This window comes from Trachurus japonicus, chromosome 20 (assembly GCF_045865225.1).
Source record: "Trachurus japonicus isolate A0001 chromosome 20, Traja_1.0".
NCBI classification, from domain to species: Eukaryota; Metazoa; Chordata; class Actinopteri; order Carangiformes; family Carangidae; genus Trachurus; species Trachurus japonicus.
This window is the reverse complement of record NC_140926.1, coordinates 20,477,710-20,505,436: the sequence shown is the minus strand read 5'-3', so window position 1 is coordinate 20,505,436 and position 27,727 is coordinate 20,477,710. Positions and strand designations below refer to the sequence as shown.

The 27,727-nt window shown below is 41.5% G+C and overlaps 1 protein-coding gene across 2 annotated transcripts; it reads left to right on the top strand.

Moving 5' to 3' along the window:
* The first annotated feature begins 224 nt into the window (after positions 1-224).
* map3k15 (mitogen-activated protein kinase kinase kinase 15) lies at positions 225-26,224 on the top strand. Of its 2 annotated transcripts, XM_085762584.1 has the most exons (30): positions 225-881; positions 3,249-3,388; positions 3,692-3,715; positions 4,015-4,092; positions 5,394-5,587; positions 6,258-6,426; positions 6,514-6,620; positions 6,826-6,996; positions 7,092-7,204; positions 7,442-7,601; positions 8,167-8,317; positions 8,434-8,541; positions 8,696-8,745; positions 9,134-9,229; positions 9,401-9,488; positions 9,570-9,703; positions 10,518-10,645; positions 11,960-12,090; positions 13,403-13,508; positions 15,320-15,477; positions 15,602-15,782; positions 16,060-16,237; positions 17,611-17,785; positions 18,774-18,959; positions 19,219-19,324; positions 20,406-20,646; positions 23,109-23,221; positions 24,533-24,639; positions 24,739-24,815; positions 26,003-26,224. In XM_085762584.1, exons 1-30 carry the CDS (start codon positions 371-373, stop codon positions 26,094-26,096), a joined length of 4,275 nt encoding a protein of 1,424 aa, XP_085618710.1. In that variant the 5' UTR covers positions 225-370; the 3' UTR covers positions 26,097-26,224. The 2 variants fall into 2 exon arrangements, with proteins under 2 accessions (XP_085618710.1, XP_085618711.1); XM_085762585.1 differs by lacking the exon at positions 4,015-4,092 and having other exon boundaries at positions 226-881; positions 26,003-26,223.
* Positions 26,225-27,727: the final 1,503 nt, after the last annotated feature.

The following is a 27,727-nucleotide window of genomic DNA, read 5'->3' as shown; positions in this document are numbered from 1 at the left end:
CCCTCTGCTGAATTTATTTACTGTCAGGAGGGCATTACTGAGAATAACTTGGCTGCTGTGAGGGCACCAGAAGGACACACAGTTTTATATTTAGACAACCAGAGGCACGGCGATAGCATTTCAGACTGTGCCAGGACCTGATTGTATCCTGCAACATAAACACTCGTGGAGCAGCAGCCTATTCCAAACCAGACGGACACATTTTAGGGAGTAGGAATTCAGTTTGTGGATGTATCTCTCTCTGCACTCCCTCTTTCTCCTCCCTCTCTCCACATCTCTTATTCTCTCTCTCTCGGGAATCTAGTCGGATCCAGTCTCGGGAGGGAAGCGGGCTTCTTGGTGCGAGATAATCGCCACATGATGTGAGTTAATGAGGCGGAGATGCCGGGTCACAAACTCAGACGCGCTGCGCTCCAGCCACGACAGGTGCGCAACAAGTGAGCGACAGGACAAGACAAGACGGAGGAGTCCCTACTCCCCACAGAATAAAGGAGTTAACGGGAGGGAGAGGTGGAAAGTAGCCGGAGATCACACACAGACAAACCCCCCCAGCAGCCCCTCCCAGGTTCTCGCTATGGAAACCGGGCAAAGCGCGCAGGTCGTCGACATGGGAGGGGAGCACTCCGCCGGGCTGAGCGTGGACAGGGACCGGGAGAGGGCCGAGGTGTCCAGCCCCAGTCCGCCCTTCAAGCAGCGCTCCCTGCGGGCCGTGTACGTCCTGAACGACGGGCTGAAGGCGGTGATGGCCAGCAGCCCGGAGTCCGGAGCGCTGCAGAGCCTGCAGAGAGCCTGCGACTCGGAGAGCGCCCTGCTCACCACCGTCACCTTCGGGAGGCTGGACTTTGGAGAAACATCGGTGCTGGACAGTTTCTACGATGCAGGTGTGTGTGTGTGTGTGTGTGTGTGTGTGTGTGTACAAAGAAACAGGAGGGTTCTGATCATTTGCATGTAAAAAAGAAAAGAAAAAAGATAAAATTATAACTTTTAGCTGCATCAAAAGTCGTTTGAAAAGTTGCATAAAAGTTGTTCCCACAGCATTTGAGCAACTGCCATGTTGAAATAGTGAAGTGAATTCTGCTGCAACAACGGACACTGCATTATATGGGTCTTGTGACCAGAAGCTAAGTTATGCTGGGAAAATGCAAACCCATGTAGGCTAGGTAGGCTATAGAAGTCTGTTACGTAACGTACACATTCATTATCACACTTTTTTTTAGCGTCCCCTGCCTGAATACACAGTCATGCAGTTTTTATTCATTTGTGCAGAATTTTTAAAATCATGTTACACCATGACATAATACCTTTGCTCCCCCTCATTCTCCCTACAGTACATGAGATTTGTCAATATCACATAATGGTGACCTTTAACCTCAAATTGTGATTTATATTTATAAATGATTATACTGTAAGTAAATAACTAGGAATCTGATTCCTCATAATCTTGACCATTACTGGTTCACTCACTGATGCTCCCCTTACTTGTGACCACCACAGCTAAAAAACACAACCCCACATGCCCCTGAAAGTCTTTATTGACTCCGATTAAATATTTAGGTCAACCCCTCTCTCCACCACATGATTCATCATTCTGTCTTCATCCTTAGAAGATGACACCTTTTACTGCTCCTGGTCTGATCGTGGCACTGAAACGAGAGCTGCTCTCAAAGTTTTCAATTGCCAGTTAGATACTGGTTTATCATGCTGTCCACACCTCCGCTGAAAAGAAGACGGCACTGACACAGATAGGAGTTTTAACTGTACAGAAATACAAGGCCAGTGGACTGTGCATGTGGAAAAAAACACCTAGGCCTATTGTATTTCATTGAAAATCTTTCTCATGGCAGTCATTAACTTGTCAGCGCATAAAACACTGTATTATTATGGCAGGCAGTCTATTTACACAGTGAAGGGATAGGAACTGGTAAAATCATTGGTGTAATAGATCAGTCCTGTCAGGACATGTCAGAAGGTTTGCTGTGAAATATCCCTGTGTAAGCTTATAGTACAGTACGGTATAGTACCATTGTGTACTTAGCTGACCCTATTGACTAATATCTAGCTATTATGTTTTGTATTCATACCCAGTAGTCTCCAGATGAGTAAGCTCAGTGTCTCTGGTGATTCTCATGTTTCCTCTACTGCTGTCATGAGACTAGCCTGTGGTTTTCAGAGAAATGTCTATTCAGCAATTGAATAGATCATTATGAAGTTATGTGCAGACATGTATGGTGTCCAGAGGATGAACCACAGTGATTCTGATGTTCCTCTGACTTTTCATCTAGTGCCACAACAAGGTCAAAGTCTTCCTTGATCCTCTGAAACATCTCAGTATTGACTTCATGGACTGGCATCACATTTATTGTTCCCATTTAAGAATTCTGATGACCTTTAGTGACATCATGGAGTTGACATTTATGGTTTTCAGAGAAATTTCTCAACAACAACTTCCAGTGTTGTCTTAACTTTAATGTATCCTGAAGACCCTGGGCTGAAAAACACTGACCTTACATTACCTTGATGTTTCAGAATTTAGGACTTGAACTTAATACAGTGGATTTGAGTTTGCTCATAACAGATCTAAGAGAGAAATCCATCGTTTCACTGACCCCAAACATTTCATTTATTGGATCTCCATTAGCACCAGCACATTAGCATAGCTATTCTTCCTGGAGTCCAAACATTAAGCCAAAATTGTCTATTCTTCCGAGTCCATCAAGGAAAAAACTAAACAAAAACACAACAGCTAATACAGTCACAACACATACAGTACAAGCATAGACACAGACAACACAGGCAGTGACCTGATCCAACAGAATGAGTCACAGTGACCCAGATTTCAAAACTGAGATTTTTGGTATCAATGAAAAGAGGAGAAAATACACTTTAAATGATGGTTTTTAAGATATGGCCATTTGAAATATGGTCTTCCACATTCTGTACTGTATATGCAAGGGGAAAACAATAGCAAAACATACAAACAGATACCAAAATACTACATCATATAGCATACCAACACCTTCATGTGCACCTGCGCAATTGAACTACTGTTAGTGATGGTAAATGGAGGTACATGACAAAGCGAGGCCAGTTTCAACAAGGTTTAAAGTGTTTAAATCTACTTGTGTTTAAACACTTAAGGGCAGATGGGTTTTAGTCTCAGCTGTTGTGTTCAAAGGGGCTACTCATGGATTGTATTCGACCGGTTATTGTTGCTGTCATCATCATCTTTCTAATCGTCCTCTTTCTAGACATCGCAGTTGTGGACATGAGTGATGTGTTTCGGCAGCCCTCCCTTTTTTACCACCTTGGCGTGAGGGAGAGCTTCGACATGGCCAACAATGTCATCCTATACCATGACACTGACCCCGACACTGCCCAGTCACTGAAGGTACACACACACATACACACACATACATATGCATGCACACACCTCTTTGAATCATCTGATGGTGTAATCAGAGTTCACAGATGCCATTCCCTTGCACCTCCTTAGAACAAAGTCATCCACTGAGTTATTTACAGATCAGAGTAAGTGTGTGTGTGCGCATTGGTCAGTGTGTGTGGGTGGTGCAGTTGCGTCCTGCACTGTGGTGCCAACCAGAGGGAAACAGCTGTTTCAAATAGTGCCACTCAAAAGTACACATCACATGTCCAGGTCCAGTCTGACATTTCGTGTTTTATCTGCTTATAGGACATGGTGGTGCAGAAAAACACAGTAAGTAACTGAGTGTGTGTGTGTGTGTGTCTGGATATTTCATTGTGATCTGTGTCCCACATACTGTCTTGTGCTATTTCTGGAATAATATTCATAGCAAGTACATAGCTACATACTTTCTCTGTCTCTTTCGTTCTCTCTCGCTGTCTCTCTCATTCTCTGTCTCCCTCTTTTCTCTCACACACACACACACACACACACTAGAACATGTGTGACAGGTGCCTGAAATATTCTATTGCATTATAAAGTGTAATCTTACTAGTGACATATTTTTTTGTTAATGTGTGTGTGTGGAGTAGGCCTCTCGTCCTCCAGCATTAGGTTTTCCATGGGTTCAGTTGCCTCCAGAGTACAGAGGCTCTGGATTGCGCAATAAAGTAGGTAACATGCTGCACCAAGAGCATGCTGGGAGATTTTGTCAAAGACTAATAATAATAACAAAGAATAAAGAGGGGCCAAAAACAGTGACCACTCCAATGGGATCTTGTGTGAATAACAATTTCTATCTCCTGACAATATGCAACTCACAAAGTCACAATAGAATAACGTGCTTAGGGTCACAGCAGAAACACTAACAGCTGTTAATTCTATAAGAATAACAAGTTAGAGTAAAATACGAACTTCAAACAGGCACTAACTCATTTGATGAGATAATAAAATGTGTTTGCTTTATTCAAAAGGTGGCAGAGGGCCCTATCCTCTGCTTAAAAAGAGATAAGAATAGCTTTTTTCATTTCAAGTCATAATGAGTTGTTTTGTAATTAGCTACAATTTGTGGTGAATGGAAACAAGAGCCAACCCTTATTTCTCTGTGATGGATTATCATTGGATTTGATTGGATTATCCCTTTTCTGCTTTGATTTACCTTGGACAGCCTGTACCAAGAAAGGCAGTCTAATTATAGAACTGGTTATAACAACATCTGGATTCAAGACCCACTATGGGTCATGTATGCATTCTTAGTAATTCAGCTGATGTTATCCAATAGGACAAACAGAGTGCACTGTAAAAAAGACCTTGCACCCCCTTGTTTTTAATGTTTTTAAAAAAAATTAATCTATTAAAGGACAGGAGAACTTTCCAACATAGATTTAATCATTGGTGCATGGACTTTGACCTCAGGTTTAATTTGCAGTGTAGCTCCACCCAACTTCAGACAAGGTACTGTATAATAAGCCAGAATGCATGATAAGACCTCAATATAAAAATGACAACAGAGAGGATTTATGATCATAATGAATATGCCCAAAGGTGAAGGAGGAAGAAGAAGATAAACCAACAAAAAAAGAATAAACAGTGTACATAAAATAAAAGGGAACATTGTACAGATAGTACAGGCAAGAGTAAGAATGAGCAAGAGTGTATTGATGTTGCATTTGCTTGTGCTCTACTGGATATTTAACATTTAAGTGAGCTTTATCGCTGCTGCCAAGCTTTGCTGATGTTGCCACCAAATAATGTCAGTGGTGTACTACTGATCCCATCATTAATCACTCCCTAATCCCCATGTTCTCCTCACCAAGCCCCCTCTTTCCTTTTACACCTCTCATCAGTATCCAGCATGTGTTCATCTGATATAGTTGTGATATATTTACACGATTCATTTGAAAGCATCTCCGGTAATTAGAGATCTGTGACTTGAAACTAAAACTAAAATCCCCTCCCTCTCTTCCTCTAGGCATCCAGTGGTAACTACTATTTCATCCCCTACATAGTGACTCCTAACCATGAGTATATGTGCTGTGAGAGTGACGCCCAGCGCAGGGCCAGTGAGTACATGCAGCCCAGCTGGGACAACCTGCTGGGGCCGCTCTGTGTCCCCCTGACCGACCGCTTCAGCAGCCTGCTGAAGGACATCCACGTCACATCCTGGTGAGAGCGATGCACCAGTAATATACACTAGAGAAACTTCAACTTCTGGCAACCTCTCATATCACAGTTCGAAAACTTGAAGTCTATTCCACTTAATAATAAATACGTGAGAGGTTATCTTTAATGAATTGTTCTACTGTTCAAGATGTGTGTGCATGTGTGATACTGTGTGAGTAATCATCATACAGCTACATGGAAAAATGATTTATGATTCCTTTTTTATTATTATTACTATGCCCCTAATTCATTTTTTAAATTTCATTTCATTCTTTTTTTTCTTTCTTTCTTAGGTTAGGTTCGTTACCTTTAATTGTCACTGCAAGGGAAACCAAGAAATCCCATTAGCCTCCGTAGCGTAGCTCTGAACAGCTCGCGGCTCTGCTCCGCCGTTCTAAAAATAGCTTGCACCGACAATTAAAGGTAACGAACCTACTCATAGGGATTATGGCAATGGGCCAATTTGCCAAAATGTTGAACTATCCCTTTAAATTAAAGTATAAATTAGGAGGTTTGCTTTACCCAAGAATCATTTCCCAGTGTTATCATGTTGCATTTAAGTGTCTTTTTTTCTCTATATTACTCTCTCTCCTTATCCTCCACATCTACCAACCTATATATTATTCATTAATTTAATCTGATTGTCCCTCCTCTTACTGTCTGTCTCATCCAGCGCCTCCTTTAAGGACACCCTGCTAAACGACATCAGAAAGGCCAGGGAGAAATACCAGGGAGAGGAGCTGGCAAAGGAGCTTTCCCGCATTAAACTCCGAATCGACAACACAGAGGTCCTCACACAAGACATCGTCATGAACCTGCTGTTTTCCTACAGAGATATACAGGTACAAACATGACATGGTGTGAAACTCAAGCATGAACAGAAACACTGAAGAAAATCCTGATGTAACTGCCTCTATGTGACCCATCAGGACTATGACGCCATGGTGAAGCTGGTGCAAACCCTGGAGATGCTGCCGACGTGCGATCTGGCAACCCAGCCCATGATCCAGTTCCACTATGCGTTTGCTCTCAACAGGTACTTCTTCTTTTTCCTGTTTTTTATTATGCAAAAGTCATGGCCTCCTTTTCATCTTTTTTATTCCCTTTCCATTTAAATTAGTTTTGAGTCGGCAGCTTTATCGAGAGCAGAATCTTTTGCAATGCTTTGGTCAGGTATAGAAAATGAACACCCTAATTGCTAAATGACCCCAGATAATAATTATCCATCTGTATGTGTGCAGGAGAAACAGTCCTGGTGACAGGGAGCAGGCTCTCAAAGTGATGCTACAGGTGTTACAGTCATGTGAACATCCAGCGCCGGACATGTTCTGCCTCTGTGGACGAATATACAAGGACATCTTCCTGGACTCAGACTGCAAAGACACTAAAAACAGAGACAACGCTATACAGTGGTAAGAGCACAGAAAAGAAATGCTCCTGTCAAAGCCTATATTAAATTATTTCTTTCTGTTTCTTTATTTATGTATGTGCTGTTCTCTATCCTCAGGTACAGGAAGGGTTTTGAGCTGCAGCCCACACTCTACTCCGGCATCAATCTGGCCGTCCTGCTCATAGTTGCTGGTCTACAGTTTGAGAGCTCAATTGAACTGAGAAAAATAGGTGAGAGATCACTGGCACTCCTTTTACTTTTGTTCACAGAACACATAAAGCCAAGTACAATTTCAGACATGTTACTTTCAAAGAGCCCTTGTTTACTCCATCTGCTTCATTTGTCTGTGTCATATTTCAAACTAATAACTCGTGGTGAACTGTTAAACTACAAAAACAAAGTGCAGAAATAAACTGAGAGAATGCATTTTTCCCACTCTCTCCTGACTGATAACCTCATGTCTTTAGGTGTGAGGCTGAACAGTCTGCTGGGGCGCAAAGGTTCCCTGGAAAAAATGAATAATTACTGGGACGTGGGCCAGTTCTTCACCGTTAGCATGCTGGCTAACGACATCCCCAAAGCTACTCAGGCTGCAGAGAAGCTCTTCAAACTGAAGCCACCTCTCTGGTAAACACGTTCACATTAACACACATGCTTCTTTAGGCCGACACAGATCTGCTCTCTGTATTATCAAAGTATTTCAATCTAAACTTTTAATGGTCTTAAAAAAATTCTATATAGCTATAGATTCTATCAATTTCATCTATTCCTAGTTAATTTCAAGAGGACATACAGTAAGATCAAGCCATTCAACAACATACATGTTGTAATCAAAATAACTATATTTTCAGTATTATATTAATATTAATTGGCTACAACAGGATTCAAATTTTCACACAATGTATTACTACCATTCTTGGTTAGTTTTATTGTGAGTTGTACCATCTTCTGCAAAGAACACTGTATAGAGGTTTTATAAACTGTGAATTTTGGCATCATCATTGAACAAAGGGCAGATTCTTTATACTGCATATCAGTAAGAACAATAAAAAAGTTTGGATGGCAAAAATGTTTTAAAAAAAGCTATATTTAACTGGAATTTTTGCAACCTGGCAACTGGTATTCTTGCTAACAGTTTGAAACATTGTAACATGCGTTGTGGTCTCCATCTCCTCTGTGTTTTGTCTTCCAGGTATTTGCGGTCAGTGGTGCAGAACCTGCAGCTGATCCAGAGGTTTAAGAAGCAGTCGACAGAGCACTCTCCTCAGCGGGAGAGGCTCAACTTCTGGATGGACATCATCGTGGAGGCCACACAGCGCACCACCAATCGACTGCGGTTTCCGGTACAAACACATACAGACAATTAAATATGCACAATATTCACAGTATTCAGTATTCAGAAGCCTGGGCTAACATGCCACCATGTCTTTTCATGTCTTTTTTTGTGTCTTTGCTGCAGGTGTTGATTCTGGAGCCGACGAAGATCTACCAGCCCTCCTACGTCTCCATTAATAATGAGGCAGAAGAGAAGAACGTCTCTATTTGGCATGTTTCTCCTGCTGAAACTGTAAGAATATGACCCTCTTTCCACCTAACACTATCTTTATGCACATTTTCAACTTTTACATAAAATCATTTCAAATATGATAAACAGTAGTAGATGAAAATGCTGATTAATTTTCATGTCAAAATAAAAAAAACTGGATTATTTTTCATTACAGAAAGGCATCCATGAGTGGAACTTCACTGCAATGTCCATAAAAGGCATCAGGTATGAAAAAGAGTTGAATATTATGTAGCTAAAAAACTATTTAAAAAAATTACTTTTAACACATTAAAAGTTCATTTTGATTTTATTTATTTTATTTTTTACTCTTAATTCTTAGATGGAAGTCACATGAAATCCAAACTAGGTCACTCAGATATTGTTTCCCATTGTTAAAATCCCATTTGCTGCATTGAGTGCTGCGTTAACAAAATTTGGCCAAGGCACTTTTGAAACAGGCTTTACATGTAGTGTAAAAGGTTTCAACTGACAGTTTGAGATTATATTTAAATTAAACTAATTATAACAGAGAAAGGACAGAAAACGAGAAAACCTTTACAGGTTAAGATAGATTAATCTAAGCTTTGGTCTAATCTAACTCTCCTGCCTGTAGCATCAGTAAGTTTGACGAGCGCTGCTGCTTCCTCTACGTCCACGACAACTCTGACGACTTCCAGATCTACTTCTCCACTGAGGAACAGTGCGGTCGGTGAGGACACACACCCCTAGATGTGTCTGTGTAGGTGTGTGTGTTTGTCCGTGTTTGCGTCCAGTCAGTACGTACAGTATATGTGTTTGTATTGTAACACAACCTGATGGCCATGAACTAGAGACAATTGTAATGTCTGGTTGTGTGTGTGTATGTTTTAACATGCTTTAGGTTCTGCTCCATGGTGAAGGAGATGATATCTGATGGTACAGGAAACGCTGTGGAGCTGGAGGGAGAGGGAGACGGAGACACACTGGAGGTCAGAGGCTGTTAATGACAGGAATATAGCTGATGCTGTTTATGACTGCTGATCATTAAGAATCATCTTCATGTGTTACAGTATGAGTATGACACCAATGAGACGGGAGACAGGGTGGTGTTGGGGCGAGGAACCTATGGAGTGGTGTATGCTGGGAGAGACCTCAGCAACCAGGTCCGAATCGCCATCAAGGAGATCCCTGAGAGAGACAGCAGGTAGACTTACATAGTCTAATGATGGTCCAATCTTATTCATTTGTTTTTAAGTATAATTTTGGGGGGTTTTATTGCCTTTATTTGACAGTTGAGAGACAGGAAATGGGGAGGCAGAGAGAGGGGGAATGACATGCAGTATTTCGAACCAGGGGCGACTGCAGCGAGCACTGTAGCCACTGCATAGCACCTGCTCAACCCACTGTGTCACATGGCACCCCACATTTGTTTTTTGAAAATCAGACTTCAACACCATATTTAAAGGTCCAGTGTGTAAAATGAGGGTAAAACAGTGACGTCTAGCATTCCTATTCTATTATTTATCTATTAAATAATTCTGTTGTTTATTTATGAACGTGAAACTCTTGAAACGTGCTCTCTGGTTGGCTGGATTTTCCATTCTGTACAAACATGGTGGTGAAAGATGGCGACACAGACCCTTGCTATATGTATAGATAAAAGAAGAATAGGCTATGAAAACCAAACAGATTTTATTATATATTATATATTCATTGGTAGTATATTCAGATTTTGCAAATAAACCTTGACAAATATTACACACTGGACCTTAAAAAAAAGCTTAAAGTGCTACTCACAGACTGATTAAGGATAGAAATTCCCATTCTTACCTCATAAGTTGTTAAGTTTTTGCTTAAAAAGTTACTTATCATCAAATGTTTGGATGATGGGAGAACCACTGGATAATGTTACATCCTGTGTGTTAATGAATGTCTTGTTTCACAAAATCTGTACAACAGTGTGTGTGTTTGTACTAAAGAGCTGTGTAAACAAATGTGTGTCTCTCTGTGTGAATCAGGTACTCTCAGCCCCTTCATGAGGAGATCGCCCTCCACAAGTACCTGAAGCACAGGAACATTGTTCAGTACTTGGGCTCTGTTTCTGAGAACGGATACATCAAGATCTTCATGGAACAAGTGCCTGGAGGTGTGTGTTTGTCTGTGTGTATGTGTGTATGACACAAAGAGATGGTTAAATGGATCATGTGTAGTATAATCACTGTGTATGTTAGGCAACACAACAATGTGGACATTTAGGTTTTCAATACTTTGAAATCCATGAGAAACAAAAGTCTGTTTCCTCAGATATTGAATGTCACGCTTTGTGGCCTCTTGATTGAAATACAGTATATCATGCATGCATGTGTCTTGTGTAGAAGAGGAAATAAAGTAGAGTAGCTCTTCTCTCCATAGTGTGAGTCGAGGTCAAAAACTCCACAGGGAACCTTTAATTGGAGCCAAGAAAAACATGGGTTTAAACCAGACAATTTCCATCCACTGTTGGTAATATAAAGATAATGCAAGATTGGACATGTCAGCATTGATACAGGGATGTGAAAATGTCCAGGACAAATAGTAAATCTCTATCTACTTGATATGTTTGAAGGGATAGTTCAGCATTTTGGCAAATTGGCCCATTGCCATAATCCCTATAGTCATAGCAGTAGGTTCGTTACCTTTAATTGTCGGTGCAAGCTGTCTTTAGAACGGCGAAGCAGGGCCGCGAGCTGCTCAGAGCTACGCTACGGAGGCTAATGGGATTTCTTGATTTCCCTCATCAAACTCATCAAATACACAATCTAACAACTCCAAAACATTCTTGTGGACAAGTTGTGAGCTGCACATTCACGAAACGTTACGAGACAGAGTTGTTTTAGAGGTAAATTAATGCAAAACCGCTGATGCGCGTTCTCATCGGGGGCAGTTTTTTAGCAAGCAGTCTCTGAATTTGCCTCGAAAACAACTCTGTCTCGTAATGTTCTGTTATTATCTCATAGCGTGGTGAATGTGCAGATCACAACTTGTCCACCAGAGTGTTTTGGAGTTGTTGGGTTTTGTATTTGATTAGTTTGCTGAGGGAAACCAAGAAATCCCATTAGCCTCCGTAGCGTAGCGCTAACCAGCTCTGCTCCGCCGTTCTAAAAACAGCTTGCACCAATAATTAAAAGTAACAAACCTACTGCTAAAACTATAGGGATTATGGCACTGAACAATTGCCAATTTGCCAAAATGTTGAACAACCCCTTTAATGATTATTTTCTCCAATGTATCACAAAATATCCAAGCAGGTGGGCAGATATTGTTAAAATAAAGACACAATTCAGTATTAAAGAACAGGCTAAATGTCCCTTTCAGAGATGGATGCTTGTGGCCTCTCGGTTAGCGGGCGGTCTCTCTAACTGCTTGGTCATCTTCCCATTTCATGATAGGTTTTGGACACTCCTTCTCTTCCTTTCTCCAGGAAGCCTGTCTGCGCTGCTGCGGTCCAAATGGGGTCCGCTGAAAGAGGCCACGATCATCTTCTACACCAGGCAGATCCTGGAGGGGCTCCGGTACCTGCACGAGAACCAGATCGTCCACAGAGATATCAAGGTTCCTGTAGCTTGTATCTTTTGTTAAATCATTTCATTTTATTTTTGTTTGTTTTTACACATACTGTAAAGAACTTTCCTACCATACACTGATGATACATGGGGTTTGGGCTTATGCCGAAAAACACTTTTACATGTGGACTGGAGGAGTAGATGACGCGCTCCCCCTCCTGAGTCATATCCACCCTGGTGTTTTTGTAATTAACAAAAACCCATTCTCACAGCAGACAACCTGACATTTTAGGTGTAAGTAATTTAACACTGATGATCTGATGATTTCATTTAGCTGTAATATCAATGCCAGGGAGTGAGCACGACAGGGCCCTGGAAATAGAACCGTTAACTAAGAACCCAGTTACCATTAGTGTTATTAATAAGGCCAGCTATGACATTTTAAAATGTGTGCTGTGAAATACAGTATCAATGTTAAACAACGCTGACTTGACAAGACAGAAAAAAAAAGAATTAACAACTACACTTGTATTTGAGACCAGTGCAGTTTCTGTATCTTAACAACAATTTATGTGAATGAATCCCAACCCACACTACCATATATAAACTATAAACCCTGTTTCTCTCTCTGTATTATGGTTTGTGTTCTGTGTTTTCAGTTTATGCTGTGTTTTATTTTGAAATTCCCTGTCTTCTTGACGTCCTGTGCTCGCCCTCCTCTGATTACCTCATGTGTCTCACCTGTGTGTGATTGTTCCACCTGTGTCTCGTTTCTCACCTGTGTTTTTGCCCGGGTGTCTGTGTGGAGAGTGAGTACCCCAGAGCCTTGTTTCTGGAAATCACCAAATTCACCAAAGTAAAAGTGTTCACCAACATAAAACTTATAAAATAGGCAATAACTTGTAATACAATTAAATACAATGAAAGAAGAAGCTTAACATAATGGCTCTGGGATTTTCTTTAAGAATTATATTCTTTAAATTAAAAAGTTTCACCGCATTTTATTAGCTTGGTGCTTTTATTTTGACGGAAAGGCCTGTCTCTCTCGACCTGGTTCCGGTTGCTTACCATAACAGCAAGTAAATGGCCCCAGACTCTGAATACCCCATGTTAGTTTTCTGAGTTTGTTGGTTCTTTTTTTTCCTTTCTTTGTTGTTTTTTTTTAAGTTAGAGACTTATTTCGCCTTTTGATTTCCCTTGTAGGGTTACACCTGGGTTCTCCAGCTGTTTTTAATTTTTTGTGTTTGTTAAGAGTTACTAAAGTCACCATTTGTTTATTCCCCTTTCTCCATGTCTGCTGTTTTCCTTTTTGTGTTTGACTAGTCTCCCTTTGACACTCTGTCGGTCTCTGTCTCCATCAGGGTGATAATGTGCTGGTCAACACCTACAGTGGTGTCTTGAAGATCTCAGACTTTGGTACCTCCAAGCGTTTGGCAGGAGTCAACCCCTGCACAGAAACATTCACCGGTAACTTGTTTACACTTTACTCTTCCCCCAGTACACGTGATAGTTGTCCAATATCCTGCTGATATCTTATACACACACAACATGCCTGCATTTTGTTTGTCGCTGGCCTGTCTCCAATACCTAAACTACCAATTAAGATGGAAAAATTGACTTTAATAAGCGAATCTTTGAATCAGGTGTAAGATTTTCTGATGTAAGAGCTCCAACGTTTTGCTAATATAAATGTAATTTCATCACAGATTGTTTCTGTTTAGTCCAAATGACTGTTTAGTCTGTTTCCATTGCTCTTTTCTAAATATGCAAACCTTTCCTCCTCAGCCAGATGTTTGCAATATTTGTAGACATTTCAGATTTTCTTTTTTTTTAATCATTTCCACATGGATATTCTTTGTAAAACACATAAAAAGTGCCAACTGGTATAGAATCTTTTCCTTTTTAACATAAAAAACACTGAATAATCTCAGAAATAACACTGTGTACCACCACGTGATGCTTTATGAACAGCATGTCTAAAACAAAAAGGCTAAACTGAGTCGTAAAGAATGAGCCTGCACAGAGCTCCTTGCTCGACAAAGTGCTGTCATACATCAACAGTCAGTAATTCTCTGGGCTGCATAAACGGAGTCATAGAAATGCTGCAGTCTCAGACTATGACTGTAAATATCAAATGACCCTCAAAATGTCAAGAGCCACTATCAGCCTCTATGGAAACACTCGGGACACACGAGCCAGTGCGAATGTGAATGTGCACACACACATATGGACGTGCACATTCATTGGCCATCTGGCCTCCTCCAGCAGCCGGCGACGTGTGTAATTAGATTAGCTAATCAAGCACAGACAGAAAGGTGTTTACCTTTCATTAGCAGGTGTGTGTATGTGTGTGTGCCCTTATCTGTTTCTCCTCGGCTGCTTCCATCTCTCTCTCTCTGCTGATTCTTTTAATAGCTCTCTCTGTTTACATCAGCACGTAGAGCAGTTTAGATACTGAATCCACTCAGAATTATTAAGAAATACTTAAGAGTTACATGAATAAAATATTCTTCTGAACTCACCTTCGAGGAATAAAATGACTCAGATCTGATGTCGTCAGACTTTTGAATCTTTGCAGCAGTTTGAAATCAGTACAGATCTTGAGTCTTGGGATTTGGATTCAAAAGCTGATTATGTAAACACCTGCCATGTCTTTTTTGGAGAAAGGTCTCCAGTGAAGTCAAACCTGGGTTTCTAATCATGTTTTAGATAGTGCCTTTCAAAATTATTCATATTATTCATTCATATTATTATTCATATTATTCATATTATTCAAATTATTTGTTCCCTTTTCCACATTTTGTCACGTTACAACCACAAACCTAAATGTATTTTATCAGGATTTTATGTGATAGACCAACACAAAGTAGTGAATAATTGTGAAGTGGAAGTAAAACGATAGCTCGTGTACAAGATTTTTTTACAAATCAAAGACAAACATTGAACTTTTTGTGGCGGAAAGCTAACACACCTGAACACACCATCCCCACCGTGAAGAGGAATAGACATACTCCTTGCAGTGAAAGGTGGTTCAACAAAGTATTGACTCATCTCAAAATCTCAATAAAATACATTTAAGTTTGTGTTTGTAACGTGACAAAATGTGGAAAAGTTCAAGGGGTATGAAGTTTTTGCAAGGCACTGTAAGAAAAGGCACAGTTCCAAATCTGGAGCTCAGTCAACGAGTCCAGCAAAGATTTGTTGACCCTGACTCCAGATGAGTTACCCGTCTCTCTGTGTCCGTTAGAAATGGTTAATATCTAGCTCTCTGTCTGCAGGTACTCTGCAGTACATGGCGCCAGAAATCATTGATAAGGGCCCTCGAGGGTACGGGGCCCCGGCCGACATCTGGTCCCTGGGATGTACCATCATAGAAATGGCCACGGGGAAACCTCCCTTCCATGAGCTGGGGGAGCCACAGGCAGCCATGTTTAAGGTTGGTCTATCTTTACTATTTGAAGCCTTATATCAAAAACTGGATTCCCAAACTTCCTATGAGTATCTATGAGTATTTTTGTGTGTCTGATTTCAGTGTGCGCATCTGTGGCTGTGTGTTACAGGTGGGTATGTTCAAGATCCACCCGGAAATCCCTGAGTCTTTGTCGCTGGAGGCCAAATCGTTCATCTTGCGCTGCTTCGAGCCCGACCCTCACAAGAGAGCCATCGCCTCCGACCTGCTCAGAGACACCTTTGTACGGCACAACAAGGGCAAGAAGAGCAAGATCGCCTTCAAGCCTTCAGGTTAACTAACATACTCCCATAATGACGCAGCTTATTTATATTTATCACTGGAGGCTGTAATCTTTGCTAAAATCATGCTCTAGTAAGTTTGTTTTCCCAAAGTTGAGAAGAGAGATTACTACCTGTATATTAAGATTCAGGGAAAATTCAAATTTCCAACTTTATTACGAGTATAGAATACAATGCAGCAGAAATTATGATTTGGTATTTTCCCCTCATAAATGATTCTGTGAATTTGATTGTTTGTGGTTTGTGTGTGTGTGTTTGTTGTTTGCAGACTACATCCACAGTGTTTCCCTGCCGGTGCAGTTGCAGTGTGAGGCCACCGGGAGCAGCAGCAGCGAGCATGGCTCCGTCAGTCCAGATTGTGACTCCAAACATGATGTTTTCTTCCAGAAGAAGAAAAGCTCTGGCTCCGAGAACCTGCTCAAACCCCCCAACTCCAACTACCTGAGGTGTGTGTGTGTGTGTGTGTGTAACAGTTAGTGAGGTGGATCGACTTTACAGGACTTTGACATCCAAACTTTATAGCTCAGAATTTCTCAATATCTCAAATCTACTTTGTCTTTGGCTGTTACTGATCTTTCTTGACTCTGACACTGATGTTAAAGGGATATCGATAATTCACTAATCATCTACTCACTGTCATACCAAGGAAGGGTTTGGAAAACCTTTGGAGTTGTCAAAATGCTTTTGGAGCTCCAGACCGGCTGGCAACGGATTTTCATATAATGGCGGCGGATAGAGTTCACTTTTGATTCGTCCAAAACACACACTATGAAACATCCAAATACTCCATACTGCTCGTCTGTACTGGCCCAAGTGTCCTGAAGCCGCCACATGAAAAAGTTGTTTGGAAAAAACTAATTTGATCTGTTTTTTACCTTGCTATTGCGAGATTTGCTGCAAGATTTTGGTTCGTCATTGTAAACCGTTGGATGTCTGACGTAAACACGGAAGAACATCTCGCAGCAAATCTCGCAACAACAAGGCTAATAACAGATCAAATTAGTTTTTTCCGAAAAACTTTTTCATGTGGTGGCTTCAGGACACTTGGGTCAGTACGGACGAGCAGTATGGAGGTATTTGGATGTTTCATAGTGTGTGTTTTGGATGATTCAAAAGTGAGCACGATCCGCCGCCATTATATGAAAATCCGTTGCCAGCCGGACCCCCCCCTGGAACTCCAAAAGCGTTTTGATAACTCCAAAGGTTCTCCAAACCCTTCCTTGGCATGACGGTGAGTAGAAAATTGGTGAATTATCGATTTTAGGTGAAGTACCCCTTTAACCTGGAAGATTTTAGAGTTGCATTAGCGAAGGCTTACTGGTAAAAACAAAGCTCTTCTCAATGCAGAAACACGATTAATTCTTTCTTTCACAGTTTTAAAACCTCGTCAGCTGCGGACTAAGCCCTGACGGCGCAGTACAGACCATGTGCGAAGATGTGAATGAATGTGCACCTGTCTGTATGTGAGTGTGTGTTTGGCTGGCAGGTGGCCTTATTGTGCTCAGTGTGCTCTGCTGCCCTTTACAGCACTGACATAATGAGGTCTGATCATTTTATGAGCTTCAGCTGGCGGCTGAGCACACACGCACGATCACACACACATCTGTGTGCGCATACGTGCACGGCTTGCGAGCGCTGACTCATGCTGCCTCTGCACTTTCCTGGGCACACACAGTCGCCTGGAGAGGCTTGTATCTGTAAATAAACTGAGCGGCACATCACAATGTTGTAAATCATTCGCGTACCCGTTGTCTTTGTTTTATGCTGCTGTGAGATCACTGTGTGTGTGTGTGTGTGTGTGTGTGTGTGTCTGTTGCAGTGTGCCAGACGAAGGTTCGGCGTCAGAGGACCGCAGCGTCCCCCCGTCCCCCGAGGACAGGGATGGCGGCCTGTTCTTACTGAAGAAGGACAGTGAGAGACGGTCCATTCTCTACAAGGTCCTCAATGACGACCAAGACAAGGTCATCTCCAACCTGAAGGAGAACCACATCCAGGTGTGTGTGTGTGTGTGTGTGTGTGTGTTTGTCGTAAGGAAAGAGACACATTTGATCTTCAAAAATAAAGGAATAAACTAAAGTGTGCAAGCAAATATATAGAAATACGATTTTGGCTTTCAATAATTGTGAAAACAAGATAAAGGAGGTCAAATTACCATTTACTATCCTTCTGTTTTGCAACAAATTTCATTTGCCGACACTAAGGAAATCACGTGAACTGCAGGAGGCACAGATTTAGGTTTGTGCAAAAAAGTTCACATTATTTTGAAATCAATTCAGGTGATGAGCAGCCAGCCACGCCACGGTGTAATTTCTGATTCTACCACTAGAGGCGCAAAAGTCACATGGTTTTAAAGGGACACCGAGGAGTTTTGGAAAGCGAAGTGTTTTCACACTACATTTCCCATGAGTCTCCGCGTGCATGGTGAAATTCTTGGACCGGCGCAAGACGGACGTCTTGCCAAGAATGTTTTCATTCATCAAGAATGAAAGTCAGAGGTTCGAAGATGATCAGATACCGTCATAGTTCCGACCATAAACGGCGATTCGGCGTCGTTATTCCCATGACCCGTCGGGCAGCGTGCGCAAAACCGAAAGTAAGGAAACGCTGGTCGGCTCGCCCAGCATTTCCACTACTAATTGTAATAACGAAATAACGATAGAGAAAAAACGATATATTTATCGAAACTGGAGCCATTAACAAGTGTGGGTAGCGTAGATTCATCCACATTAAGGTGAGACTTTTTTATATCTAAATACAAACTCCTCATTGTCCCTTTAAATAAAAAACAGCTTCAACAGCAAATTCACTGAATGACTCTCTCAGTATCAGTTACACCTGAAACTTTCATGTACTTCATGTGCAGTTTGTTTTAATCTGTAGTCTGATCTTTGATATGTTACTTTAATTTGACAAACCCACTAAACCCACATCCCTAATAGAGTAGCTGGTTGGTTTAACCATTAAATGTGTGTATATGAACAGGGCAGTGAGGAGCTCCAGCTGTCTGTCGACCACATCAAGCAGATCATCTGTATCCTTCGAGACTTCATCCATTCCCCAGAGAGGCGTGTCATGGCGGCCACCATCTCCAAGCTCAAGCTGGACCTGGACTTTGACTCCACCTCCATCAACCAGATCCAACTGGTGCTGTTTGGCTTCCAGGACTCGGTTTGTACACACATGTATACATACAGTACCACACACACATTGATAAAAACTGTTGGATGGGGCAGAAATGGCACACAAGAGGCAAACTGATATTCATATTGTATCATAACTCTATTAAATCAACCATATCTTAACAAAAAAGCTGATTCCACTTATCCAGATGTGTTTATGTGTCCACCCTGATGTGTGTCTCAGGTCTGTAGGCCACTTTACAGTTTAAATACCACTATTTGTCCTTTTCTGTGTGTGATGCTCTCAGGTGAACAAGGTCCTTAGAAATCACCACATTAAACCTCACTGGATGTTTGCCATGGATAACATCATCCGCCGAGCCGTGCAGGCAGCCATCACCATCCTCATACCAGGTGGGTGCTCAGAGTGTGTGAGCTTTTGTCGCCATCCAGTGGACACATGCAACATTTTGGATCTTACATTTTGCCGTTCCTCATGTGTATGTTGAAACAGGGTTTAGGGTGAAATAGTGATATAGTATCTCAAAAAGTTAAAGGGAAGTAAAGCTCAACTTAAGGCGAGACAGCCTAGGTGAATAGGCAAAAAAAAACATATTTTAAAGGTATCCCTATGAAACATTCCCAGTTATTTACATAAAAACCAAGAAAAAATGTATTGCAAGTTTCTGAATCTTATGTTTATATATGCAAATGAGGAACTTACTCATTAAATATGTGCTAATTTGCATATACCCAAGAACAGTATTACCAACATTGGATGATGCCAGATTCAAAAGCTTGGTTTCATTTTGTTGATACATTCCACAAGAAACTTTTTACAGAAGGGATTGTGGCTATGTCCTCTTATCAGCCCATACATCAGGATATACTGTCTACAGTCATAAAAAAACAATGTTCACCCTGTGTTTGGTATAAAATGTACTTTAAACCTGGCTATGAATGATATATCAACAAACCCTTCTGTAAAAAGAAGCAGGATATAGATAGGAAGAAATGTGGAAGGTTTGGTGAGTGTAGGTACAAGGGAAATGGGTATTTCATATCCTGGTGTGTAAGAAAAACTAATTTTTGAGAAAACATCCTGAAAGTTCTGTATTGTAAAATTCCCTACATTTTTATTTGAAACTGCTATTTACTAACACAACACCTATTCAAACCATTAGTAATATCCTAAACACATGACTGATAACTGAACAACACAGCATGAAGTTATTCATATGAAATGAACAGAACTACACACATACAGTGTAGTACAGCTATGCAAAAAGTGCTAACTTTTGGCAAATTTATGAGAAATTTATGGACGCAGTCTGGCAAAATGAAACTAATTGTGTGCCAAAGACATGTTTAGGAAGCAAAATATCTCAAAATTGACCGAAAAAAGGGAAAATGGCATTTTCGAGGGTGCTGTCTCGCCTTAATTCACAGTAACATGTCATGGCCTTAACCCTTGACCTTTGACCCCTCCTGACAGAGCTACAGACCCACTTCGGCCCAGCGTCAGAGTGCGAGGGAGCAGAGAAAGAGGACGAGGTGGATGAGGAGGAAGTAGAGTTCGGCCCCGTTCTGGCTCCTCAGGCGGACGACACGGGCCCGACGGCCGACCCCACCCACTCGGCGGTGGGCGCGCTGAACTCGACCCCCTCCCAGGAGAACCAGCGCTCCCATCATCAGCTGGGAGCTCAGCTGGGACGGCTCAAACAAGAGACGAACAGGTGAACAAAACACACAATTCCTACACCGCGATCACCGTTCTGGCCCATTCTCATGAACGCAACATATCATTAACAGCTGGAGGGAGATTCTTCACATCTGGCACATACTGTATGTCCGGTGGGACTCAGAAATGAAGTATTTAGAATCTGGCGGTCAAAAGTGAAAGGTCACTGCAATGTGAGTGAACACATTTTTGGCAATAACACAGAAGTCATTCATAAGATAATTATGAGTAAGAGTCACACACCTGCAAAGTGGAAATTCAAGTTCTTGTGGTGAAGCAACGCCGGTTAAGGAAGCTCAAATTGAAGAGTTCAACACGTACTTCATTAGAGAACACACACGCATGGAAAACTACCCACAAATTCTCATTCCACTCATATCTGTGAACGGAAGTGGAAGAGATTGTGCGGCTAGAAGTAAACACACACATGCCTGAATCTGGAAAGTGGAGGAAATACACACACGCAAGCACTTACGTTACTAATCCAGCAGAGAAGGTGACACGCACTGTCGCGTGACGTCGACGGTGATTGATAAACCTTCACACATACAACATTACTCAGCAAAACAGATGTATTTTGTATTTGTACTTTTTAAAACCTAATGAAATTCTCACTAAATTAAGATTTTCTCTGTAAGGAGACATGTGGCTGCATGGATCTAACAATAAGTAAATTATAAAAAAAGAACACAAACACATTGGTACAGAATATCAATACACAAGCTCATAGAGATTATTTAACATTTAAAAAATGAGGTGCTGATGCTACACGCAGGAGAAAGGCTGTCTGATTTTACATGTTGGAGAGATTAGTGTGAACATGACTCATTGCAAAACTTTCTTTTGCTTTGATACTGTAACTGTTATTGTTAAATTGTCTACTGAAGGCTGCGTGTGACGAAGGGATTACTGATGCGTGAGTCGAAGATAAGGTACAGCTGCATCTCTCCAGGAAAGGAAAACGGTTGTCATAATCACATACCTGTAATTTACATTAACTGATTTATTGCAATTAAAATGAATTCAAGTTGATTCAGAAATAATGCTACACAACACAGCAGTAGTCATTGTGACAATCTATGATGCTGCTTCTAAATTTACTGTTCTATTACAAGTTTGAAACAGGAATCAACATCTTGAGAAAACATGCAGCAGTTCCCTCTTTAATACTTGCATTCACATTTCAAAATTACGTGTTGAAGTCATGACAATGTCTTAAATTAAAAATTAAAGTATTATTCTTACCATTTATCATAACTCTGTCATTAAAGTCCCTCAGTAACTGGATTCAGAGATTTCACTTGATATTTCTTCTCTTTTTGATGTTTGAGCCTCTGAGTTCTCTTTGTATTGACCCTTTTCTTTTTACATTTTCACTTTCTACATCTTCAGCCACACGTCTCCATGAAGTTAAGATTTTGATCAAATTTGTTGAGTAATGACTAATATGACTAATATTAACTGAACAGTATCAGTGTACATTTTTTCCCATCATTTTGGGTAACGGCCATGAAGTCGTGTGAACGGTTAGTTGATCCTGTTTATTCGGCTGCACCCGTCCGTTGACAGTGAAACCAACAAGGAGGTTAAAAAAAAGTGCAGTCGATGCTTCTGTTGTCTTTGTGTCTATTTTTAACAGGGGAACAATTCAGTGTACAGTGCTGCTATTTGTTTTACTGCAGGGATTAACAGTGTTGGCTCATGTGGACACAGTCATTACAGGGAAGACAGAAGATGGCAACTGCCGTGGAAGTGGTCACTTAAATAGACGCATTGCAGAGATTGTGTGTCATGTTCAGGTGGTTATGTGCAAATAGAGGAGTTTTTGAATAATTGAGATGTTTGTTTTCTTACGTGGATTTCAACAAAATACTTTTGTCTTATTTAAAGCCCCTGTACGGAGCTTTTAACTGGATACGCAAAAGTCTCTGGTTTCTGCTGATGTGTCTCTGTTACCTACAACAGCAAATGAGCCCATCAGTGTGAAGATACACTATTTCTAAGTAGTCTAATTCTATACCTCTGGAAGGCATGGTCGGGTCAGACCACTGACGAAACGATACAAATAGATACATTATGCTGCTAAAAAAAAAAAGAGCAAATCCCGTCTTCTTTCTGGCGTTTCCAAAACAAATCTACACAAACGTCTTCATGACAGTGGGAAATGCAGTCTTCATTCTGGCAAAACACCACCGCTTTCATCACAGGGGCCGCCAAAATCAACACTAAATGAAAACTCTGTACAGGGGCTTTAAGCATTTATTTCAAAATGTTGACCTGAGTCTCTCTTCTCTCTTATTGCACAGCATAATGCTGCTACTTCTCCATGTTCGAGTCATATTCAAGATGTGTACTACTTCTGCAAGGTTCATATTCCCATTGTGACCCTGAACAGTGCCACTGCTGCATTGCCAGACTAAGTTCCCTTGCTGTCTGTTGCTGTGGTGGTCTGTGTAGGCTGCTGGAGGAGCTGCTGCAGAAGGAGAAGGAGTACCAGCAGGTCCTGAAGGCCACGCTGCAGCAGAGAACACACGACCTGGAGCTGGTCAGAGCCCGACACAGACCTCCAGGTAAACACACCCATTAACTAACTGATGGATTAGTATCTGTCTACTTGATCAACACTTCATCTCTGTTTTGTTGCGTATTTTCATAGTAAAGTGATGCTGCACACTTGTAGCCATTGATGTAAAATACTTTTAGTTTAATAGTTAAAGGGATAGTTCAACATTTTGGCAAATTGGCCCATTGCCATAATCCCTATAGTTTTAGGATAGTAGGTTCATTACCTTTAATTGTCAATGCAAGTTGTTTTTAGAACGGTGGAGCAGAGCCGCAAGCTGCTCAGAGCTACCCTACAGAGGCCAATGGGATTTCTTGGTTTCGCTCATCAAACTCATCAAATACACAATCCAACATCTCCCAAACGCTCTGGTGGACAAGTTGTGACCTGCACATTCACCACGCTATGAGATAATAACGGAACGTTATGAGACAGAGTTGTTTTCGTGGTAAATTCATGCAAAACCGCTGATGCGTGTTCCCGTCGAGGGCAGTTTTTCAGCACGCAGTCTCTGCATTTGCCTCAAAAACAACTCTGTCTGGTAACGTTCTGTTATTATCTCATAGCGTGGTGAATGTGCAGGTCACAACTTGTCCACCAGAGCATTTTGGAGTTGTTGGGTTGTGTATTTGATGAGGGAAACCAAGATAATCCCATTAGCCTCCATAGTGGCGGCACGGTGGCACAGTGGTTAGCACTGTTGCCTCACAGCAAGAAGGTCCTGGGTTCGAATCCCGGTTCCCGGTTAAAAAAACATGTCCGGGTTCGAATCCCGGTTCGAATTTCTGTGTGGAGTTTGCATGTTCTCCCCGTGTCTGCGTGGGTTTCCTCCGGTTTGCTCCGGTTTCCCCCACCACTAAAAAAACATGTCAGCTAGGTTAATCCTCCAGTCAGTGCCCCTGACTGGCTCATAATCTGGAGTTGGTCCCCGGGCGCTGCACCGCGGCTGCCCACTGCTCCTCAGGGATGGGTTAAATGCAGAGAAAGAATTTCACTGTACTAGCTGTATATGTGACTAATAAAGTACCTTTAGAGTAGCTCGCGGCTCTGCTCCGCCATTCTAAAAATAGCTTGCACCGACAGTTAAAGGTAACGAACCTACTCCTAAAACTATGGAGATTATGGCAATGGGCCAATTTGCCAAAATGTTTAAACAAACATGACCAACGTTTCGACCGAGGTCTTCATCAGGGTACAAGAACAATGTTGGTCATGTTTGTTTAACTTTATTAAACCAAAAGTATTGACGTCAATGGCTGCAAGTGTGCAGTGTGTTGTCAGCACCTCATAAACAAGTATCTTTTGTTTCTTATTTCAGACATTTCCCCTCCCTCCATCTTCCAAATCCCAGCGGACCACGAGCCAGACAAACAGCTCACCGATTGGCTGAAGGAACAGGGGGCAGATGCTGACACCATTGATAAGGTTGAATCATGCCCGTTGACTTTGGTTTGTGTACAGTTTCCTCTCCCTCTGGTGGGATTATAACAGCTCACTGGTGATTCTCTGGGGTTTCCATTCTAGTTTGTGTTGGAAGAATACGCACTGACTGATGTTCTCAATGAAGTTACCAAAGATGACCTCCGCTGTCTACGTCTACGGTATTTACTTTTTCATATCTGTGTATCATGCGACAGAAAAGCCACATCAGATCAAGTTACCAAGACACTGATACAATACACAATTTAGCTCTCTAATATTCCATAAATGATTAAATAGCCATTTTGCAAAAGTTAAAGTCCATGGCCTCATGGATTTCTCCAGGCCTGCATGGCCTCAGGCTGTCTCTCTGTAAACTTAGCGTGTGCTTCTGGGAGCTAAAGTTTTTTGTTTTTTTTACTTTAGCACACCTTGCACATTTTTTGCCTGCAGTGTTATAAAACATTTAAAAGAAACTGTCCACAGCTCAATGCCTTCAATGAGGAAGTTTTGCAAGCCATCAGGCAAATTTTGCGTCTTCAGTTTCCTCTTCGTCTCTGTATCTAAGGCGTCATGCAAGTTTGTGATGACACAGTGTTGGGACTTAAAGGGATAGTTCAACATTTTGGCAAATCGGCCATTGCCATAATCCCTATAGTCATAGCAGTAGGTTCGTTACCTTTAATTGTTGGTGCAAGCTGTTTTTAGAACGGTGAAGCAGAGCCGCGAGCTGCTCAGAGCTACGCTACGGAGGCTAATGGGATTTCTTGGTTTCCCTCATCAAACAGAGTTTGTTTTCGAGGCAAATGCAGAGACTACTTGCCGAAAAACTACCACTGACGGGAACGCGTATCAGCTGTTTTGCATGTATTTACCTCGAAAACAACTCTGTCTCGTAACGTTCCATTATTATCTCACAGCATGATGAATGTGCAGGTCACAACTTGTCCACGAGAGCGTTTTGGAGTTGTTGGATTGTGTATTTGATGAGTTTGATGAGGGAAACCAAGAAATCCCATTAGCCTCCGTAGCATAGCTCTGAGCAGCTCGCGGCTCTGCTCCACCGGTCTAAAAATAGCTTGCACTGACCTCCTCCTAAAACTATAGGCGTTATGGCAATGGGCCAATTTGCCAAAATGTTGAACTACTGTATCCCTTTAAGGTTCTCTGCTTGATAAAGTCTTTCAACAAAAATGAAATTAAGACTTTGAAAAGTGTGAGTCCCAGGAGTATTCCCAAGAGTAGTCCCAAGTTGTTTTTCTCTAAGGTGAAGGTGCAACCGTTTGTTTGTTTGTTTGCTTGCTAGCCACACAATATAATGTTACCACCCTAACTAAAGCGACAGTGATGAACCCATCTGTCCCCTCAGGGGTGGAGTCCTCTGCCGCATCTGGCGAGCCATCCAACGGCACCGAGAGCGAGAGAGGGTGACGGGCGACGCGCGCTCAGAAGATGATGCATGACGGGACATGTAGACTACAACTCTGGAGGACTCTGTATTGCAGAAACACGCACACACAGACACACACACACACTACCAGCCTTTCTCTTACTCCACTCTCCCGTTTCATGTATCTTATGCACAGGACCGACTGAGCCTTTGCTCCTCTGTGCATCTCCATACAGAGTCAGACTTGACCAGACCAAAGCGCTTTAGTGCAGGCACTAGTTGTATGTATCTTTATGTGCACTTAAATGTGTATTTGTGCCACATCATGAGCTTGTGCTTGAGGATTTTCTATTGAAATTAGCATTTTAGCAAACAAGGAACCCCTCAGTCTTTCTTTAATGTATGACATACCAGATGTAGAATTGAAAAAAGGCTTTTTAGAACTGTCTTACATGCTGTCTGTCCAGATGCCAGTATATTTTAAACCAGTGATCCCCAATTCCTTAATGACTCCTTAAAATGAAGCAATGTCTACCTGGGACTCTCCACTGTGGCCTTCATGTGTACAGGATTTATGTGAACAGTTCAACCAAATATTTTTCCTCTTTCTTGTTAACATGAGGGATTCTTCGACACTTGAAGAGGTGAATGTGTCTTTTACAAGAAGCAAACAAGTTACAAAAACGTATACTTTGTTTAATATTTGGTTAGCAGGTTGAATGTCTTTGTCAAATTATTGCAGAACACATGATTGGTATGAGTACATACATTACTCTTGTTGCTGCAAAATGTGAAGTATCAAATTTTATCAAAAAATGCCATTTTAAACCACCTGTGTTTTTCAAATCTCCATAACCTTTGGACTGATTTGTGTCATCAAAAGTCTGAGCTCATTCTCAGACAAGACATATTCGGCAAAGTATTCCAGCTTCAAGTTGGAGACTTTTATCATTTACTAGTTTATTATTCTAAAACTGTGCATACGGTGATATGCAAGCAACCACAGACACTGTTTTAGCGAAAGCCTAATGCCTTACTATGACTGAAATGTGCACACACCATGACTGCCAGCCCATTGCCGCTTTTATATTTGTATCCTCTTATTTATTAGTTGTTAAATTCCTTTACATTTCTCGAAGTGAAGTAGCTGTTGTTTTCTCGTCTGTGTGTACCTGTATTTAAATTGTTTGGGTTTTTTTTATTCCATCTAGGACACTACTGCATATGTACACAACTATTGTACATAATGTGCTTGTCTGTTTCCTGGTTAACGGCAATAAACTGTTGTCACCTGGAAGTATTTATGAGGGCATTGTTGAGTATAATCCATGGCAAAATTAAATGTGACATCATCACCCATGCCGTCACGACCTCTACTTACTGTATAGTGCTTATAGCACTCATTCATTCCTTTAATCTTCCACTGATCAACCTCTCACCTGCCTAAAATACTTTTAACCATTACAGCATGACGTCTCACCTGCCCCCTCCCCTCAACTGATTCTATCATATCTGAGCCTCTGCTAGTTTCCAGCCTGTTCATGACCATTGATGACCAAACTACTGAGTCCAGCCTGGGGTTACCAGGTATTTACATCTGTGACAGTCATCCAATACCAGTCGGTCTTAACAACTTTTTTTTTTCCTTTCTAGGCGTCTGTGTGCCTGGATAACAGAAAGAATGCTCATCACTTATCTGTGATG